Genomic DNA, 22,427 nt, shown 5'->3' with positions numbered 1-22,427 from the left:
CCACATTCAGTGCTCCATGCAACACGTGCCCTCACTAATACCCACCACCTTGTTCCCCCAACCTCCCACCCCCCAACCCTTCTAGACCCTCAGGTTGTTTTTCAGAGTCCATAGTCTCTCATGGTTCACCTCTCCTTCCAATTTTCCTCAATTCCCTTCTCTTCTTCATCTCCCCATGTCTTCCATGTTATTTGTTATGCTCCACAAATAAGTGAAACCATATGATAATTGACTCTCTCTGCTTGACTTATTTCACTCAACATAATCTCTTCCAGTCCCGTCCATGTTGCTACAAAAGTTGGGTATTCATCCTTTCTTTTTTTTTTTTATAAACATATAATGTATTTTTATCCCCAGGGATACAGGTCTGTGAATCACCAGGTTTACACACTTCACAGCACTCACCATAGCACATACCCTCCCCAATGTCCATAACCCCCTCCCCCTCTCCCAACACCACCTCCCCCCAGCAACCCCCAGTTTGTTTTGTGAGATTAAGAGTCATTTATGGTTTGTCTCCCTCCCAATCCCATCTTGTTTCATTTATTCTTCTCCTATCCCCTAATCCACCATGTTGCATCTCCACGTCCTCATATCAGGGAGATCATATGATAGTTGTCTTTCTCCGATTGACTTATTTCACTAAGCATGATACCCTCTAGTTCCATCCACGTCGTCGCAAATGGCAAGATTTCATTTCTTTTGATGGCTGCATCGTATTCCATTGTGTATATATACCACATCTTCTTTATCCATTCATGTTGATGGACATCTAGGTTCTTTCCATAGTTTGGCTATTGTAGACATTGCTGCTATAAACACTCGGGTGCACGTGCCCCTTCGGATCACTGTGTTTGTATCTTTAGGGTAAATACCCAGTAGTGCAATTGCTGGGTCATAGGGTAGTTCTATTTTCAACATTTTGAGGAACCTCCATGCTGTTTTCCAGAGTGGTTGCACCAGCTTGCATTCCCACCAACAGTGGAGGAGGGTTCCCCTTTCTCTGCATCCTCGCCAGCATCTGTCATTTCCTGACTTGTTAATTTTAGCCATTCTGACTGGTGTGAGGTGATATCTCATTGTGGTTTTGATTTGTATTTCCCTGATGCCGAGTGACGTGGAGCACTTTTTCATGTGTCTGTTGGCCATCTGGATGTCTTCTTTGCAGAAATGTCTGTTCATGTCCTCTGCCCATTTCTTGATTGGATTGTTTGTTCTTTGGGTGTTGAGTCTGCTAAGTTCCTTATAGATTTTGGATACTAGCCCTTTATCTGATATATCATTTGCAAATATCTTCTCCCATTCTGTCAGTTGTCTTTTGGTTTTGTTAACTGTTTCCTTTGCTGTGCAAAAGCTTTTGATCTTGATGAAATCCCAGTAGTTCATTTTTGCCCTTGCTTCCCTTGCCTTTGCCGATGTTCCTAGGAAGATGTTGCTGCAGCTGAGGTCGAAGAGGTTGCTGCCTGCATTTTCCTCAAGGATTTTGTTGGATTCCTTTCTCACATTGAGGTCCTTCATCCATTTGGAGTCTATTTTCATGTGTGGTGTAAGGAAGTGGTCCAATTTCATTTTTCTGCATGTGGCTCTCCAATTTTCCCAGCACCATTTACTGAAGAGGCTGTCTTTTTTCCATTGGACATTCTTTCCTCCTTTGTAGAAGATTAGTTGACCATAGAGTTGAGGGTCTATTTCTGGGCTCTCTATTCTGTTCCATTGATCTATGTGTCTGTTTTTGTGCCAGTACCACGCTGTCTTGATGATGACAGCTTTGTAATAGAGCTTGAAGTCCGGAATTGTGATGCCACCCACTTTGGCTTTCTTTTTCAATATTCCTTTGGCTGTTCGAGGTCTTTTCTGGTTCCATATAAATTTTAGGATTATTTGTTCCATTTCTTTGAAAAAAATGGATGGGATTTTGATAGGGATTGCATTAAATGTGTAGATTGCTTTAGGTAGCACAGACATTTTCACAATATTTATTCTTCCAATCCAGGAGCATGGAATATTTTTCCATTTCTTTGTGTCTTCCTCAATTTCTTTCATGAGTACTTTATAGTTTTCTGCATATAGATTCTTAGCCTCTTTGGTTAGGTTTATTCCTAGGTACCTTATAGTTTTGGGTGCAATTGTAAATGGGATTGACTCCTTAATTTCTTTTTCTTCTGTCTTGTTGTTGGTGTACAGAAATGCAACTGATTTCTGTGCATTGATTTTATATCCTGACACTTTACTGAATTCTTGTACAAGTTCTAGCAGTTTTGGAGTGGAGTCTTTTGGGTTTTCCACATATAGTATCCTATCATCTGTGAAGAGTGACAGTTTGACTTCTTCTTTGCCGATTTGGATGCCTTTAATTTCTTTTTGTTCTCTGATTGCTGAGGCCAGGACTTCTAGTACTATGTGGAATAGCAGTGGTGATAATGGACATCCCTGCCGTGTTTCTGAACTTAACGGAAAAGCTTTCAGTTTTTCTCCATGGAGAATGATATTTGCGGTGGGTTTTTCATAGATGGCTTTGATAATATTGAGGTATGTGCCCTCTATCCCTACACGTTGAAGAGTTTTGATCAGGAAGGGATGCTGTACTTTGTCAAATGCTTTTTCAGCATCTATTGAGAGTATCATATGGTTCTTGTTCTTTCTTTTATTAATGTTTTCTATCACATTGATTGATTTGCGGGTGTTGAACCAACCCTGCAGCCCTGGAATAAATCCCACTTGATTGTGGTGAATAATCCTTTTCATGTACTGTTGAATCCTTTTGGCTAGTATTTTGGTGAGAATTTTTGCATCTGTGTTCATCAAGGATATTGGTCTGTGTTCTCTTTTTTGGTGGGATCCTAGTCTGGTTTCGGGATCAAGGTGATGCTGGCCTCATAAAATGAGTTTGGAAGTTTTCCTTCCATTTCTATTTTTTGGAACAGTTTCAGGAGAATAGGAATGAGTTCTTCTTTAAATGTTTGGTAGAATTCCCCTGGGAAGCCGTCTGGCCCTGGGCTTTTGTTTGTTTGGAGATTTTTGATGACTGTTTCAATCTCCTTACTGGTTATGGGCCTCTTCAGGTTTTCTATTTCTTCCTGGGTCAGTTGTGGTAGTTTCTATGTCTCTAGGAACGCATCCATTTCTTCCAGATTGTCAAATTTGTTGGCGTAGAGTTGCTCATAGTATGTTCTTAGAATTGTCTGTATTTCTTTGGTGTTAGTTGTGATCTCTCTCTTTCATTCATGATTTTATTGATTTGGGTCCTTTCTCTTTTCTTTTTGATGAGTCTGGCCAGGGGTTTAATCAATCTTATTGATTCTTTCAAAGAACCAGCTCCTAGTTTCATTGATTTGTTCTATTGTTTTTTTGGTTTCTATTTCATTGATTTCTGCTCTGATCTTTATGATTTCTCTTCTCCTGCTGGGTTTAGGGTTTCTTTCTTATTCTTTCTCCAGCTCCTTTAGGTGTAGGGGTAGGTCGTGTACTTGAGACCTTTCTTGTTTCTTGAGAAAGGCTTGTACCGCTATATATTTTCCTCTCAGGACTGCCTTTGCTGTGTCCCACAGATTTTGAACCGTTGTGTTTTCATTATCATTTGATTCCATGAATTTTTTCAATTCTTCTTTAATTTCCTGGTTGACCCATTCATTCTTTAGAAGGATGCTGTTTAGTCTCCATGTATTTGGGTTCTTTCCAGCTTTCCTCTCGTGATTGAGTTCTAGCTTCAGAGCACTGTGGTCTGAAAATATGCAGGGAATGATCCTAATCTTTTGATATGGTTGAGACCTCATTTGTGACCCAGGATGTGATCTATTCTGGAGAATGTTCCATGTGCACTAGAGAAGAATGTGTATTCTGTTGCTTTGGGATGAAATGTTCTGAATATATCTGTGATGTCCATCTGGTGTAGTGTGTCATTTAAGGCCTTTATTTCCTTGTGGATCTTTTGCTTGGATGATCTGTCCATTTCAGTGAGGGGAGTGTTAAAGTCCCCTACTATTATTGTATTATTATCGATGTGTTTCTTTGATTTTGTTATTAATTGGTTTATATAGTTGGCTGCTCCCACGTTAGGGGCATAGATATTTAAAATTGTTAGATCTTCTTGTTCGACAGACCCTTTGAGTAGGATATAGTGTCCTTCCTCATCTCTTATTATAGTCTTTGGCTTAAAATCGAATTGATCTGATCTAAGGATTGCCACCCCAGCTTTCTTCTGATGCCCATTAGCATGGTACATTGTTTTCCACCCCCTCACTTTAAATCTGGAGGTGTCTTTGCATCTAAAATGAGTTTCTTGTAGGCAACATACTGATGGGTTTTGTTCTTTTATCCATTCTGATACCCTGTGTCTTTTGATTGGGGCATTTAGCCCATTAACATTCAGGGTAACTATTGAGAGATGACTTTAGTGCCATTATTAGCCTGTAAGGTGACTGTTACTGTATATTGTCTCTGTACCCATCCAAGCTACTATTTTTAGGCTCTCTCTTTGCTTAGAGGACCCCTTTCAGTATTTCCTGTAGAGCTGGTTTGGTGTTTGCAAATTCTTTCAGTTTTTGTTTGTCCTGGAAGCTTTTTATCTCTCCTTCTATTTTCAATGATAGCCTAGCTGGATAGAGTATTCTTGGCTGCATGTTTTCCTCGTTTAGTGCTCTGAATATATCATGCCAGCTCTTTCTGGCCTGCCAGGTCTCTGTGGATAAGTCTGCTGTCAATCTAATATTTTTACCATTGTATGTTACAGACTTCTTTTCCCCGGGCTGCTTTCGGGATTTTCTCTTTGTCACTAAGACTTGTAAATTTTACTATTAGGTTCTCTGCACCTCCTGGATTTTGATGCTTGCTCCCTTTGCCATATTAGGAAAATTCTCTCCAATAATTCTCTCCAGTAGACCTTCTACTCCCCTCTCTCTTTCTTCTTCTTCTGGAATCCCAATTATTCTAATGTTGTTTCGTCTTATGGTGTCACTTATCTGTTGAATTCTCCCCTCGTGGTCCAGTAGCTGTTTGTCCCTCTTTTGCTTGGCTTCTTTATTCTCTGTCATTTGGTCTTCTATATCACTAATTCTTTCTTCTGCCTCATTTATCCTAGCAGTGAGAGCCTCCATTTTTGATTGCACCTCATTAATGGCTTTTTTAAATTTCAACTTGGTTAGATTTTAGTTCTTTAATTTCCCCAGAAAGGGCTTTTATATCTACAGAGAGGGTTTCTCTAATATCTTCCATGCCTTTTTCGAGCCCGGCTAGAATGTTCAGAATCGTCATTCTGAACTCTTGATCTGACATATTACCAATGTTTGTGTTGATTAGGTCCCTAGCTTTCGGTACTGCCTCTTGTTCTTTTGTTTGTGGTGATTTTTGCGACCTTGTCATTTTGTCCAGATAAGAGAATATGAAGGATCAAATAAAATACTAAAAGGGTGGCAAAGACCCGAGAAAAATGCGCTGTAACCAAATCAGAAGAGACCCCAAATTGTGGGGGGGAGAAAGGGGATAAAAAGAGGTTCAGAAAAAAAAGAGAAAAAAATTTAAAAAATAAAACAAAGAAAAAATATAAAATGAAAGAAAAAATATATATTTTAGATAACCTAGTCAAAAAAACGTTAAAAAAGAAAAGGGTAAAAGTTTTAAAATATTTAGTAGAAGAAGAAAAAAGAAAGAAAAAAATTGAAAAAAAAATTGAATTAACGGCAAGACTAAAGAATCACGGGGAGAAAGCCATGAGTTCCATGCTTTGCTTTCTCTTCCTCTGGAATTCCGCTGCTGTCTTAGGTATTGAACTTTCCTTGATTTCCTGCTTTCCTTGATAGATGAACTTCGTCCTGGCTGGATATTGTGTTGATCTTCTGGGGGAGGGGCCTGTTGCAGTGACTCTCAAGTGTCTTTGCCCGAGGCGGAATTGCACCGCCCTTATCAGGGGCTGGACTAAGTAATCCCCTGGGGTTTGCTTTCTGGAGCTTCTGTTCCCTGAACGCTTTCCGTAGAGTTCCGGAGGACGGGAATGAAAATGGTGGCCTCCGAGTCTCCGGCCCGGAGGAGCCGAGAGCCCGGGGCCCCACTCCTCAGTGCGCCCCCAGAGGACAGCACCCAATCACTCCCGTATCCCCAGCCTCTAGCCGCGCTCTGAGCTCACCTAGCCCGCGGCCAGTTCAAGGTAACCCCGAGCTGAGAGTTCAGTCCTCGGCTCTGTCTCTGTAGCCGGCTTCTCCGTTCTAACACCTGCGAGCTCTGTGACACTCTGACACCCCCGATCCTTCTGTGACCCTGCGGGACCTGGGGCCACGCTGACCCCGCGTGGGCTTCACCCCGGTTAGCCTCTGGAGCAATGTCCCTCAGTGGAACAGACTTTTAAAAGTCCTGATTTTGTGCTCCATTGCTCCGCCGCTTGCCGGGAGCCGGCCCCTCCCCCCGCGGTCTATCTTCCCGTCGTTTTAGATTCACTTCTCCGCCAGTCCTACCTTTCAGAAAGTGGTTGATTTTCTGTTTCTAGAATTGCTGTTCTTCTTCTCTTCGATCTCCCGTTGGATTTGTAGGTGTTTGCAATGTTTAGATAAGCTATTGAGCTGATCTCCTGCTCCCTGATGTAGTCTCAGCCTGCTATTTCTCCGCCATCTTGACTCGCTGAGAACAGACATCTTAACAATACTGAGTCTTCCACATCCTCTACATTTTTATTTTAAGGGATTATACAAACTCAGCCAGCCATTTTTGTTAGTTTCTTGTTATTGGTTTATTTTGTACTCAATCTTTTGTTTATTTAAATATTTTAATTATATATTCAAGGTGGATCATTCCAGAATATTTTTGAGAGTGCAAATCTGTTGTTGGTTGTTTCTGTTGACATTAATTCATACTGTCTCACTTCCTTAGTATTTGGTCATTTTAAAATAGTGAGTGGCTATTTTATTAAATTTTTTTTTAAAGATTTTATTTCTTTATTTGACAGAGAGAGATCACAAGTAGTCAGAGACGCAGGCAGAGAGAGAGGGGGAAGCAGGCTCCCCACTGAGCAGAGAGCCCGATGTGGGGCTCGATCCCAGAACCCTGGGATCATGACCTGAGCCAAACGCAGAGGCTTTAACCCACTCAGCCACCCAGGCACCCCTATTTTATTAAATTTAATCTGTGGGGACCCTGACTGCTTACACTGGACCTGCATTCTTCCAGAAAGGATTTATAATTGATTCTTTTAGAGGAAAGGGTGAGGGGCATGCCACTATTGCATAGGGATTATTTTTTTTCCTCTTTTAATGTCCCAGACTAATGCAAAACTCTCAGGTTCAAACAGCTCTCTTTATAGAGCACAATGCTTAATTGTGCTCACAATTTTGGTTTTCCCTATTTGTCTTTTTCCTGAGAGTAGACGAAGGGCCTTTTAGAAATTTCCTTTTCTTCTTAGAATAAACAATGTTCCAAAATCACATGGCTATATTTCTTTTTACTATTTTTCTTAGATCTATTTCTACGACATTAGTGAGAAGGTTCTTCTAGCATGCAGTTGTTTATCATGCTGAAAATGGAGGACTTCACTAGTTGTTGTTTTTTTTTAAGATTTTATTTATTTGATAGAGAGAGAATGAGAGACAGAGAGCATGAGAGGGGGAAGGTCAGAGGGAAAGGCAGACTCCCCGCCGAGCTGGAAGCCCAATGGGGGACTCAATCCCAGAACTCTAGGATCATGACCTGAGCCAAAGGCAGTTGCTTAACCCACTGAGCCACCCAAGTGCCCCTTCATTAGTTTTTACAATTATAATTTATTGTTAAAAAATTTTTAGCTGTGGGATGCCTGGGTGGCTCTGTGGGTTAAGCATCTGCTTTTGGCTCAGATCATGATCTCAGGGTCCTGGAATTGAGCCCCGAAATGGGCTCCTTGCTCACTGGGGAGCCTGTTTCTCCCTCTGCCTGCTGTTCCCTTGCTTGTGTACTCTCTCTCTCTTTCTGACTGATAAAAAATAAAAATCTTTACAAAAATTTAGTTACGATCCTGACATCATGTATCTGCTAAAGTTTTAATCATGTCTCTGCTAAAAATGAAAAGAGTTAAGGCCATGATACTTTTGGAGAGATTTCTAATAATCTCAGTTATATAATCACCCAAAATATGATTATTTGAAATGAGATGATATAGAGGAATACTCTATAACCTCTACAAACCAGTCCTTTAAAAAATAACCTTGGCATTGAAAGAACCTAATAAATAAAATAGTCCCCTACAGTACTCATGTTCCACTTAATTTTCCCTTGAGGACAGGGAAGGACAGAATAACTTCAAAATCACGAAAAGCAAAAATTGCTAAAGTTTTTGAATCGCTAGCTAAAAATTAGTTCATTTAGTTAAGGTTTCTTTCTTAAAATACCAACACAGATGTTTGGCCTGCCTTGAAACTCTACGCTTTTGTAAAAAATGTTCAGAATGTCACGTTAAATCCCCACAAGTAACATTGTTGCAACAAGAATATAAATAATAACAAATCCCAAGTTAGTAATAAATAACCCATTAAAATAAAAATATCACATGTGAGCCCATTTATAACTGAGAAGAGCCTCTCTATAATGTTAAACAATAGCGTGTGCTGGAATAAAGACAGGATCCATTTTTATGTACTTATGAAATACTGAATGAAAAAATATTAAGTGCCCTGGCCGAGGTGTATTTGAAAGCAGAAACAAATCCATGCCTTTTGCTCTCCAGAAATATGATCATTCAAATGAGAAAGGAAAATATTTGTAGCCTGAGGGTACCTGGCTCTTCTATAAATGACTAATCGGTATACACTACAGTTAAGTTTAAAGAAACCTGAAAACTTAATTCCTAAGTTAATAAATAGCACAGGAAGTATTAATGGAAAAAAGGCTTCCTAGAATAATTTTTATAGTTTTATCAGCAATCATAGGGTTTCAAGAAATTACCTAACTTTAGGGCTTCTAGAAACCTTCATCTGTTAATCAAATAATCCATAATTTGTTCTCCATAATTACAGTATCAAAGTAGGGCAGTAAAGTAACAAAAGACAAGGCTTTATTCAGGACAAATTTATTGTTTTATTCTTCTCATAAAGGTATTCAATGATTTCCTTCCTAAAAAAAGAACTTTTTTTTAATGTATAAAATGTATGCTTATGTTTTACAATTTAACTACATGTGTGTGTGTGCCTAATCCATCTAACCAGAAGTAACTAACTACTGTTTAGGATTTACTGCAAATATCCTTCTAAATTTATAGTACGTTATAATACACACACGTAATTTTAGGTAAAAAATAGAATCATATTATATCTACTTTATGTAACTTCCCTTTTGCCTACCTAGTAATATGTAAGTTTTTCCATATGGGCACATATTATATATCTATTACTTTTTATGTTGTAGCTGAGCAGTATTCCAAATAGTTGTACATAATTAAATTAATCAATATCCAAATGGTGAACATTTAGGTTGCTTTTAATTGTTGCTATTAATATAAACTATTATAGCTAGTAAATTATACTTTAAAGTAAAAATGTCTTCCAATAAAGGTGAATTATCCCCTATCTTGTCAGTATGCTTAAACAAACTACAAAGTGCTTGCTACAAGACTGCATTTTTGATGCTAGATTTTAAGTCAGAATTTCAAAGAAAGATATCCTTCAAAATGCATTTGAAGAGAAAAAGATACCTTGCAAAAAACCCTAATAGCAGTACCCTAAGACCTGAAGGTTTCTAAGTTGCAAGGTTATTAAGAACAAAGACACCTAGTTTAAGAAATAGAGTATTAGCATTGCCACTGAAGATCTCTACGTTCATCAACCCTTCCTCTCTGTCCCGCTGAGGGTAATTTTTTCCAATATTTTCTTTATTATTCCCTTAATTTCCTTTTTTCTAGTTTTATTGAGGTACAATTGAGATAAAATTGTAGTGTATAATGTGATGATTTTATATATATCTTTGCTTTTCTTTTTCTTTTTCAAGATTTTGTTTACTTATTTGACAGACAGACAGAGCAAGAGAGGGAACATAAGCAGTGGGAGTGGGAGAGGGAGAAGCAGGCTTCCTACCAAGCAGGGAACCCAACGTGGGGCTCCATTCTAGGACCCTGGGATCATGACTCAGGCCAAAGGCACATGCCCAACAACTGAGCCACCCAGGCACCCTTGCCTTGCTTTTCTTTATGGTTTTACCATATATGTTATATTCCTAAATTACATATTTCTAAATAATAATATTACATGTTTTAAATTTTATACTAATGGAACCATATTGTAATTGGATTGTTCTTTTATTTTTGTGCAAAACTATCTTAAGATTCATTGTTTCTTATAACTACAATTCATTTTCTCTACTAAAAGATGTTCTAATATAAAAAGATACCAAAAAAAAAAAAAGATACCACAGGGGCACCTCGGTGGCTGAGTGGGTTAAAGCCTCTGCCTTCGGCTCAGGTCATGATCCCAGGGTCCTGGGATCTAGCCCCGCATCGGGCTCTCTGCTCAGCGGGGAGCCTGTTTCCCTCTCTCTCTCTGCCTGCCTCTCTGCCTACCTGCGATCTCTGTCAAATAAATAAATAAAATCTTAAAAAATAAATAAATAAAAAGATACCACAATTTATTCATTCTATTGCTGGTTGACATATTAGTTGTTTTGTTTTCTGCTATTTTAAACAATGCTCCTATGAACATTTTTGTGCATGTCCCTTGGTATATGGGTAAGAGCTCATCTAAGAGTGGAATCACTGGGTCATTGAATATATTCTTAATTTAAATGTAGTCAAATTTATCACTCTTTTCTTTTAAGTTCAGCACTATTTGTGACTTGTTTAACAAATCTATCCCTACCCCAAAGTCAAGGATATCTACTTTAAAGATTGTTTGAAAAACTGTAGAGGTTGGCTTTTCATATGTAAGTCTTTAGTCCACACAAAACTGTTTTTTAGTGTATAGTGTGGTGTACATACACCAGTGAGGTATCTGTACGTTTTCTGTGTACATGGTCACCTAATTGTCCCAGCACTAATTATTGAATTTTTTATCCTCTTGTCATTGATCTGAAATGACAATTCTGTCATAAGTCACATTCTCATATATGTGTACCTCTGTGTATTACCTATTATCATCTGTTTATAAACTGTCGTATATTCTGTTCTTTTGCTCAATCTCTTTATGATTGTGCCAAAACCACACTGTCTTAATTACTAAAGTCTTAAACTAATTAAAAATTGTTTTAAGTTTTATTGAGGTATAACTGATAAATAAAATGGTAAAATATTTCAAGTAGACACAGTGGTGATTTCATATATGCATACACTGTGAAAGGATTCCCATATATATGTTTTGTTGTTGTTATTGGTTGGTGCAAATATTTAAGTTCTACTCTCTTAGCAAATTTCAAGTACATAATACAGTTTTATCAACTACAGTCACCACATTCTAAATTAGATCCTCAGGCCTTAGCCACCAAATAGCTAAAAGTGTGCCCCTTTTACCAACTTTTACTTATTTCTCCTACCCCTCAAGCCATGGCAACCATTTCTTTACTCTCTGTTTCTAAGAGTTTGACTTTTTTTTTTTTTTTAAAGATTCTACATATCTGTGATACCACGCACTATTTATTTTGTTTTCTCTGTCTGGCTTATTTCACTTATCATGATGCCTTCAGCATCTCTCCAAGTTATTGCAAATGGTAACACTTCCTTCTTTCTCAAGGTTGAATACTTTCACTGCTTATATATAACACATCTTCTTTTCCTATTCATCTGCTGGTAAACACTTAGGTTGTTTTCATATCTTGGCTATTGTTAAAAATGCTGCGGTGAACACGGGGGTGCAGATACCTTTTCAATATCCTGTTTTCCTTTGGATATGCTCAGAAGTGGGATTGTTGGAACATATGCTTGTTCTGGATTTAATTTTGTTTTTTTCATAGTGGTTGTATCAATTTACATTCCTACCAACAGTACAGAAGGGTTCCTTTTCTTCCACATCCTTCCCAAAACTTATCTTAAATCTTTTTGATAACAGTCATTCTAACAAATGTGAGGTGGTATCTCATGGTGATTTTGATTCGTACTTCCCTGATGATTAGTGATGCTGAATACATTTTCAGGTACCTTTTGGCCATTTGTATCTTATTTTTTTATTTGTCTTCTTTTAAGCTAATTTTTTTATCTAAAAGGACCAATTCCCAACTTTGTTGTTGTTGTTTTAGGAGGGCGTTGGTAATTCTTAGGCTTTTGCTCTTCTAGCTGGGATTCTGATAGAAATTGCATTGCCTCTATTGATTATTTTGAGGAGAACTGATATCTTCAAAATACTGAGTTTTCCAACCCATGGACATGGTATATCTTTCCATTTAATTAGGTCTTCTTTCACCCATAAATTTTATTATTATTTATACCTAGTAATTCTCATTTTCTTTTTTTTTTTTTAAGATTTTATTTATTTACTTGACAGACAGAGATCACAAGTAGGCAGAGAGGCAGGCAGAGAGAGAGGAAGAGAAGCAGGCTTCCCACTGAGCAGAGAGCCCGATGGGGGGCTCGATCCCAGGACTCTGGGATCATGACGTGAGCCGAAGGCAGAGGCTTTAACCCACTGAGCCATCCAGGTGCCCCTAATTCTCATTTTCTAATCTAACAGAATTTAACATGTATTTTGCTTACTTTCTCTAGAGTCCCACAGATAGGCTTTGAATTCTTTTTTTTTTTTTTTTTTAATTTATTTGACAGACAGTGATCACAAGTAGGCAGAGAGACAGGCAGAGAGCCCGATGGGGGGCTCGATCCCAGGACCCTGTGATCATGACCTGAGCCGAAGGCAGAGGCCTTAACTCACTGAGCCACCCAGGCGCCCCTAGGCTTTGAATTCTTAATATTTAATTACATTCTTCTCCTTGTGCAAAAAGTTTGAGAAATAGTATTTGTATCACGTGTAAAGAACATGATGCCAATGTCATAAAATAACTAACATGTGAGACAGGATAGGGAAATCAGATTATTTGCTTCTCCTAAACTGCCTTCACTATTTTTTTTTTGTGTGTTTTTCTTTCTTTTTTTTTTTTTTTAAGATTTTATTTATTTAATTGACAGAGAGAGAGATCACAAGCAGGCAGAGAGGCAGGCAGAGAGAGAGGAGGAAGCAGGCTCCCTGTGGAGCAGAGAGCCCGATGCGGGGCTCGATCCCAGGACCCTGAGATCATGACCTGAGCCGAAGGCAGCGGCTTAATCCACTGAGCCACCCAGGCGCCCCTGCCTTCACTATTTTGTTGGAAGTTTATTTCTGTAAGGTTATATGTGTGTGTGTGTGTGTGTGTGTGTGTGTGTGTGTGTGTGTCTATGTGTTTATATATGCCAAGTAGAAGTATTTTTTGATCTTTTACGCACGGTGCTTACCAAATACTTAATCAAGTAATTCATTTATAACTTGAATAATCCATCACTCATTATCCTCTATTTTAATAGCACAAATAAAAACTGACTGAAATGAATAATTAAGTAATTAATAATTAAGTATTAATAATTAATAATTAAGTAATTATTAAATAATTACTTTAACATTAAGTAATATAAAACTGAATGTTTTGAAGATGACCTTTCATTTTTCATTTTCAGAAAGTTTGCTTAGAGAACAAAATAACCTAGTTTTTTTTTTTTTTAAAGATTTTACTTCTTTTATTTGAGAGGGAGAGAGCACAAAGGGAGAGTGAGAGGGAAAAGCAGACTCCCTGCTAAGCAGAGGACTCAGGGCTCAAGCCCAGGACCCTGAGATCATGACCTGAGCCAAAGCAGGTGCTTAACTGACTTCCCTACCCTAGTATTTTTCAAGAGAAAACAATGGTAGTATGAAAACCTCAATACTTATGTCAACTAATAAATATATATTTCTGACAGAAATGATATGGATATCGGTTCTTCATCCTATTCACTGTGGAAGACTCAAGGACATGACATATCAGTAACTACAGAATCTCCTGGAAAAATAAAAAGTATTCTCAAATATTAGGAATAATCTGAAAGAACTGAAAATTACCTGTAGAGTACAGTTCATCATCCTTATTATATAGTCAAACTGTTGATGGTCTAATATAGCCCGGTTTTGCTGGACATGTAAACCCAGCTCATCGGTGAGACACTGTCTTGCTGCCTTTCCTTTAAGGGCTCTCAGTGCAGCTGGAAGGGTCTAGGGCAAGAGAAGCAGAAGTGAACAAAAAGTATCAATGGAAAGAAACAACATTTAATCACACTAAAAATTCAAGTGCACCCGATAAACCATATAACAAAGATATTAGAATTAAACTTCTAGAAAAGAGTTATTTGCTATTAAGAACAATTATAAAATAATAGATGGGTGTATAGTTATTTTTATTTGTAAGTCAGTATGAAAAACAAGTAGAACTGATTTATGTAATAAGTTAAAAAACATTAACTTCACTTAATAAAAAAGCTCAACAAAACTTCGGTTACCAAAACACTCATGACATTTAGATGCTTTCTTTCAATAACTGGCCACATCTCTGTGGCAAAAATAGAAGGAAAAATTAAAATGACATGAAATACAGATGACTTCATACTTTTAAACTGGTAAGTTATTTAATCACTAGTCAGTTTTAATTTATGATTAGAAAATTCTACATCTCCTCTCCTCATTTCAATATCATAGTGAAGAAGGGAAAAGGACTCAGATCAACAAATAGAAATATCTAGATTTATGCACTAAAATTCTTTCACTTTATCACCCAGAAGAATTTCTCTCCCAGTTCACCATTTACAGCTTAGTTAATGTACTTTATTTAAAATAATAATAGGCTTATTTAACTTTGAAAACCTAAAAAAAAATACAGAATAAAGGAGCAAGTAAGAACGAAGGGAAGAAGTCTGAGAGCAGGAGGGCATAATATTGTTATAGGCAGGTATAAGAAACAAGATGTAAAACCTGAAAGCAAGAAAAGCAGAAGGAAGCCTATTACAACACTTCAAGCATAAGAGAAAATGGAAACAAAAAAAAAAGTCAAAACCTAAAAAGGCTTGGGTCATTTACTATAAGGGTAAAAACGTTACTCTTTTCATGCTTTAGCTTCTTGTTCAGAGCTATAATGAGTCACTAAGATCACATTATGTTTAAAACATTTTTTTCTTTTTAAAAAAATTTTATGGGGCGCCGGGTGGCTCAGTGGGTTAAAGCCTCTGCCTTCAGCTCAGGTCATGATCTCAGGGTCCTGGGATCGAGCCCCACATCGGGCTCTCTGCTCCGCAGGGAGCTTGCTTCCTCCTCTCTCTCTGCCTGCCTCTCTGCCTAGTTGTGATTTCTCTCTGTCAAATAAATAAAATATTAAAAAAAAATTTTTATTAACATATAATGTATTATTTGCTTCAGGGGTACAGGTCTGTGAATCATCAGTCTTACACAATTCACAGCACTCATCACAGCACCTACTCTCCCCAATGTCCATAACCCAGCCACCCTATCCCGCCCCCCATATTTCGTAGCAACCCTCAGTTTGTTTCCCGAGATTAAGAGTCTCTTATGGTTTGTCTCCCTCCCCAGTCCCATCTTATTTCATTTTTTCCCTCTGGACTCTGCACGATCCCCGACCCTGCCTCTCAAATTCCTCCTATCAGAGAGATCATATGATAATTGTCTTTCTCTGGTTGACTTATTTCACTTAGCATAATATCCTCTAGTTTTTTCCTGATTTGTTAATTTTAGCCATTCTGACTGGTGTGCGGCGGTATATCACTATGGTTTTGATTTCTATTTCCCTGATTGTTATTGTTTAACACAGTTTCTTAAAGAAGGAAGAAAATGTGCTTTAATGAGGCATATTTAAGTTGAATATCAGTTTTTATAATTCATTTCTTATTCTGACTAGATTCTTAGCAATAAATAAAATTATATTTAAAATGTTAAATTTCTAAGAAATATGCCTAAATAGGATTTAAAGAACAATGTTTAAAAGTTTAAGGAAAAAAATCACTAACAATATTTCTCTGGTAGCCATATAACTAGGCATGGCAAGATTTTAAATCTTAGACACAATTCATTTAAAATGATCAAAATAATGAAAAGACACTTGATAAGGAAAAGAGATGGAATTAGAGGAGAAGTTATTTGGCAAGCTAAACATGTAAATCTGAAAGGGAAATGATGAATGCTTACTTGGAAAGAAGGCATTTTATTACCTTTTCAGTCTCCAATGTTTTATTTTCAAATATGAATGAGATGCAGTTTCTAACAACTTCCAATCTCTGTGCACTGTTGAAAACTGTTGTCACCTTATCCATTATCGAAACTAGCAGAGGAATATAAAGACAACACAAATAAGTTAAACTTCTTTGGCAATTACAAAAGCAAAGGGAATATTAAAGTTTACAGTATATAGTTGTAACAATCTGCATGACCAACATTTAGAATTTATTCTTTTCCCTGGTTACAAGGCACTGAAGATATTCCATTTCATTACTTTTGATTACAGATTTATGTTTTGAAATACCAGGCTAGCCAATGGCTCATTGAGGATAACTGCACGGATAGATTCCAGTGATAAACTGAACTCTTCAGCAAATTAATTCATATCGCACAGTAAAACTGTATTAAGAAATACTAAACATCCACTTTTAACTTCAATTGTGAACAAACTGATAAATGTTTGGGGTACAGTATCATGACAAAAGTAGCTAATACTTATATGTGAGAAGACTACTAACAAAAAAAAGAAACTGATATTTCTAAAACATTACCAAAGAAAAACCACATATCACAAAAAATCAGATTCTACAAATTAGAGTACAGGTACTCAGTAGTGTTTGAGAAAGCGCTATACAAAAAGAGAAATGATTATGGCTCAAGAATTACTATATAAACTTGGGAATGTTTTTTTAGTCCTATGAACTATGTACCAGTCACATTCACCATAAGATCGAATAATTCTAGTCTAATACACAGGCTAAAATTACTTAAAATAAATTCACCTTACTAAAAGAATATTAGAAGGATATAAATATAAGTAGTATTAGTTTAATAAAAGTATAATTTCACCAAAACCTTTATTGTATCATTGGTACACAACATGTAGTATCAATAATTGTTAAGCCAAAAAGAAAGACCCTTTATATATATTTTTTCTTTTTATTTGAGTGTAGTTGACGTACAATACTACATTAGTTTCAGGTGCACAACTTGGTGATTTGACAAGTTATACATTATGCTTTGTTCACCACAAGGGTAGCTACCATCTGTCCCGTTACATAGTAATTACAATATCATTGACTATATTCCTTATGCTGTCTTTTCCTTAAGATTTTATTTATTTATTCAAAAGAATGAGAGAGAGCAAGAGAGAGAGAGAGAGAGAGCACAAACAGGAAGAAGGGTATGGGAGGCTGCTCGGGAGCCTGACATGGGGCTTGACTGCAGGACACTGGACTCATGATCTGAGCCAAAGGCAGATGCTTACCCAACTGAGCCGCCCAGGCACCCCCATGCTGTCTGTGTCTTTTATTTCTGTAATTTATTCATTCCATAACTAGAAGCCTGTATCTCCCACTCCCCATGACCATTTTGCCCAAACCTCTCCCTCTCCTGGCAACCATCAGTTTGTTCTCTATATTTATAGGTCTGATTCTGCTTTTTAAGACCCCTTATAATTTTATGGCTGCTCTTGGAATCTAAAGGCATAATCCCTTCATTCCCCCTCATATCTAAGAAGAAAGAGTATCATTTCTTACTTATTAACATCCTTTTCATTTCATCAATACAAAATCTTATATCCTTCAAATCATTTTTAAAACTATCTAATTTTGAACAATTTTAAGCTCACAAAAAGTTACAAAATAGTACAGATTCATGTACTCATCAATTTAGTTTCCCCCAATGGTGACATCTTACCTAACTACAGTGCTTTATCAGAATCAGGAAATCAATTGGCACCATATAATTAACTAGACAACAGAACGCCAATTTTACCAGTTTTCTTCTAATCATTTTAAATTATGCAACACAGATATTCTGCATGACTATGATAGTTAATAGATTATTTCACATGACTCTTCTATATGAAATGCTCATTTTTAATTGTGTGCTCTGGGGCTTCTCACACAGGTGGGTAAGTGGAACAGACTGAAATAGAAATCGATCTATATTTAGAATAGGAAATTTCTTAAGAGTCTCCAAATAATATCACATACTTTATCGAGGAACATCTTTAACCTCTGTTTATAAACTTCTTTTTAAAAGATTTTATTCATTTGATAGAGAGATTGAGAGTGAGAGAACACAAGCAGGGGGAATGTGAGAGGGAGAAGCAGGATTCCCACAGAGCCCAATGTGGGGCTCGATCCCCGGACCCTGGGATCATGACCTGAGTCGAAGGCAGATGCCTAATGACTGAGCCACCCAGGTGCCCTAACCTGTGTTTATAAACTTTTATTTCTAAAATCTCTTCAGCAGCATTTTAAATTTTCTTCAGGGCAAGCTGTTAAAAAAAAACAAAACAACAACCACCTTCTCTGGTAATAAATCTGTTTACTTTTTTGAGAGTTATTTGAGAGTATGACTTAGTTCACTCCCAGAAGAAAGTTCTTCACTTGGAGTTACTGATATTTCAGACTGGCCAAATCCCCAGCTGCGGCATTCTAATACTCACTTTCTAACATCTGATGACAACTCTGACTTCCCAGGGCTTCCTTTCTAAGGTTTTAGCCTTCCAGTGCTAGTTCCACCCAATCATCATTACTCTGGCTCCTCTGAGGAATGGGTGGAAATTAAGTAACCTCTCAAAATATGAATGCCTCATAAGGTGACAGAGCAATTTTACACTCATATTAAATGAGTAAAATGTAAAATGGAACATTTATACCTTTTAATTTTAGTACAAAGAAAATCCTGATTCTGATCTACCCAAATGAACTAGAAAGTTGGACAGAGGTTCCTGTATTCATTCATTCATTCAAGTTTTACATGCAGGGCTAAATACTTTGTCATGTGTACTTCTCTCACTGATTACAGTGAGATACTCTACATGTATCTAAAGAAAGAATTCAGAAAAAAAATAAAGAAATAATTCGATGTGGATTGAAAATGAGGAAAGTAAAGAGATTATATAAAGATAATATTAAGAATTAAGGTGATAATTCAAGCAAATTGAATTTTAAACAAACTTTTCATCTGTTCATGTGGGTATTTAAAGAAAGTACTCAACTAGCTTATGAGTCCTAAAATTACCTAACTCCTTCAAAAGATAGCTATTTACCCTAACATGTCTACCTTATCCATCCTTTTTTCTACGTTATAGTCCAATCAACACCTAAGTAAAAGCTATTAATTCTTAGAAAAATAATGGCAAGTTAACATTACTATGTAAATACACAATAACTATACTATTATCCATTGATAATAAAATTACACTCACTTGTAGGTATGATGGGGCAGTTTGTAGCAAACTAAAATTCCTACCAAAAATAATTACAGAAGTCAGATAAAATGCAAAAGGATCTACTTAAATATATTAGATTGCTACAGAAGAACAAGGACTGGAGGACCTAAAATTCCAGAGAAGGAAAAAGAAGCTAGAGAGGTAAGTTAATACACACACATCTACTTTTTCCCTAGGAGATTTGCTAATTTTGGGTACAGACAGAAGGCTGAGAATCCAGGCTTGATTCTAACAGATGGCTAGGCTGACCTGCGAAGTTTCTGGCGAACGAACTGGCAAAAGTAGATGTGTGTGAATGGCCCCTAGGTAAACCACTAAAAGAACAATAAACAAATGTATAAACAACAAGTTAACAGAGATAAATTATGGAATAAGAAAAAAGTTTATTAATCCAATAGAAAGCAAGAAAGCAGGGGAAAACATAAAATAGGAAGATTAAATAGAAAAAAAAACCACCCAGTAAATAACATTAAAGCCATTAATATACCAGTAATTACATTTATGTAAATATTCATAATGCTATTAAATAATATAAGAAGTATAGTAAGACAGACTGGTTAAAAAAAGACTATATGCTGTTTATAAGAAGCATTCATAAAATATAAGGCCCTAGAAAGTTTGAAAATAAAAGGATAAAAAACATAAACCATACAAACACTAAGCAAAGGAAATCTGGTATAGCTATATAAATATCAAAGTATACTTTAAGGCAAGAAGCATTATTAGAGACAAAGAGGAATATTTCATAACGACAAAAAGATCAATCACAGGGATGCTATAATATTTACAAATATATTTGCATCCAATATATCATCCTCAAAATATATGAAGAAAAATATGGATAGAATGAAAATGAGAAATAGGCAATTCTACTATTATCACAGGAGACTTAAACACATCTCCCTCAATAGCTGAAGAAGGAAGAAAAGATAAAGATCAGTAAAGAAAACCCATAAAATGGGAAAAAATAACTGCAAATTATATTCTCTGATAAGGGACTTGTATACAAAATATATACAGAACTCTTATGAGTCAATAATAAAAAGACAAGTAGCCCAACTAAAAATGAACAAAGGATCTAAACACACATTCCTCCAAGGAGATATAAAAATGATAAATAAGTACATGAAAAGTTGCTCTAGAACATTAGATGCATATGGAGAAATCAAAATGCCCAAACATTGCTGGTGGGAATGTAAACTGGTGCACATATTTTGGAAAACTGTCTGGCAGTTCCTTAAAACATTAAACATAGACTTACCATATGACCCAGCAATTTCCACCTAGGTATATACCTGAGAAAATTAAAAACATGTATCCATACAAAAACTTACACATGAATGCTCACAGCAGCATTCTTAATAGTAGCCAAAAAGGAGAAACAACCCAATGATCCACCAACTGGTGAATGGGTAACAAAACGTAAATACACACACACACACACACACACACACACACACACATCCATATCCATACAATAGGATATTATTCAGCCATAAAAAGCAATGGAGGATTAATTCATGCCACACAGATGAACCCTGAAAATGTTATGCTAGATATAGTTCAAGATGGCAGAGGAGTAGGAGTCCTTAGTTTCCTCTAGTCCCAGGAATTCAGCTAGATAGCTGTCATATCATTCTGAACCCTATGAACACTCAACCATAGATCTAAGAAAAGAATAGTTGCAACTCTACAAACAGATAAGCAACCACTTTCTGCAAGGTAGGAGGAGCAAAGAAGTGAATCTGAGGGGATACATCAGAAGATAAACTGTAGGGGGAAGAAGCCTCTATAAATCGGCACCAAAAAGTGATACAGCATCAGAACCAGAAGTGGGATATAATCCTTGCTGGGACAGTGTGGTCTCAGGATCCCCAGGATCACAGGCAGACTGGGAGTGCCTGAATGCATTGGAGTTCCCAGGCATTGGAGCAGGTAAACTGGCAGCAATCAGAGAGCCCAGGAGTGGGCTCTCAGGTTGGAGTTGCCATATATCATGAACCATGGCGTGGCTGGGTAACAGCTCTCTGAGAAGGGGCCCAGAGAATGGCAGAATGGCACCAAGACCCCATATCTTCCCGAGAGGAGTGGCATGGGTGCACACTGCAGGAGTCTACAGGGTTTTGAGGTGCAAAATGGGGTCACATGCCTGAGCTAGAAACACATGGTTACAGGCTGGGTAAGCACGGAGTACAGAGGTAGAACGGGGAGACAGGAGTAACTGACCGCTTTTCACCGAGGGCACTGAGGAGTGGGGCCGCCAAGCTTTTGGCTCCAGGATTGCTGATTAGGAGGTCGCCATTTTCATTCTCATCCTCTAAAGTGGCACAGGAAGCCTTCGTGGAACAAAAGCCACACAGAGCAACAAGAGCCCCTTACTTAGCCTGGCCACCTGGCAAGAGCAGTGCAATTCCACTGGGGACAAAGACACTTGAGAATCAATACAACATGGCTCTCCCCAAGAAGATCCACATGAACATACAGCTAAGACTAAATTTACCAATCACAGAGAACTGCAAAACTCTAGCACTAGGGGAAAACAGTATAAGAATTCATGGGTTTTTTTTTCCCCCATGATTCTTTAGTCTTTCAATTTTAATTTTTATTCTTTCCTTTTTCAACCAATTTCTTGTTTTATCAACTTCTTAAAAATTTTTTTAAAATTTTCATTTTTATAATCACATTCTATCCTTCCATTGTATTTAATTTCATATATGTTATATATATTATACATCATACATATGTATATATGCAAATGTATCATATATAGTAATTCAATATATACGTGTGTGTGTGTATACACACACACACACACACACACACACACACACACACATTTTTTCCTTTCTTTACAATTTTGGGATACAGTTTCTACTCACAGACCAAAATACACCCAGAATCTGTCTGATCACCTGTCTGATGATATTCTCTCTTTTTCTGTGAAAGTCTTATTTTAATTTTTGTCTTTACATTTACATTTTATCTTTTCAATGTATTTAATTTTATTTCTGCATATATCTGTTTTTCTTTCTTTATAATTT

At 37.0% G+C, this 22,427-nt stretch overlaps 1 protein-coding gene across 3 annotated transcripts in view; it reads right to left on the bottom strand.

Annotated features, from left to right (window-relative positions):
* SBF2 (SET binding factor 2) overlaps positions 1-22,427 on the bottom strand; it is a 503,560-nt gene that overhangs the window by 181,112 nt on the left and 300,021 nt on the right. For all 3 annotated transcript variants that reach the window (XM_046014550.1, XM_046014552.1, XM_046014551.1), the window contains exons 15-16: positions 16,136-16,245; positions 13,986-14,135 (exon numbers count right to left, since the gene is read on the bottom strand). In XM_046014550.1, coding sequence (XP_045870506.1) covers positions 13,986-14,135; positions 16,136-16,245 — 260 coding nt within the window. The remainder of the gene's footprint in view (positions 1-13,985; positions 14,136-16,135; positions 16,246-22,427) is intronic.

This window comes from Meles meles, chromosome 8, assembly GCF_922984935.1.
Source record: "Meles meles chromosome 8, mMelMel3.1 paternal haplotype, whole genome shotgun sequence".
Taxonomy (NCBI): domain Eukaryota; kingdom Metazoa; phylum Chordata; class Mammalia; order Carnivora; family Mustelidae; genus Meles; species Meles meles.
Note: the sequence above shows the minus strand (reverse complement) of the source record. Positions and strands in the feature narration are given on the sequence as shown.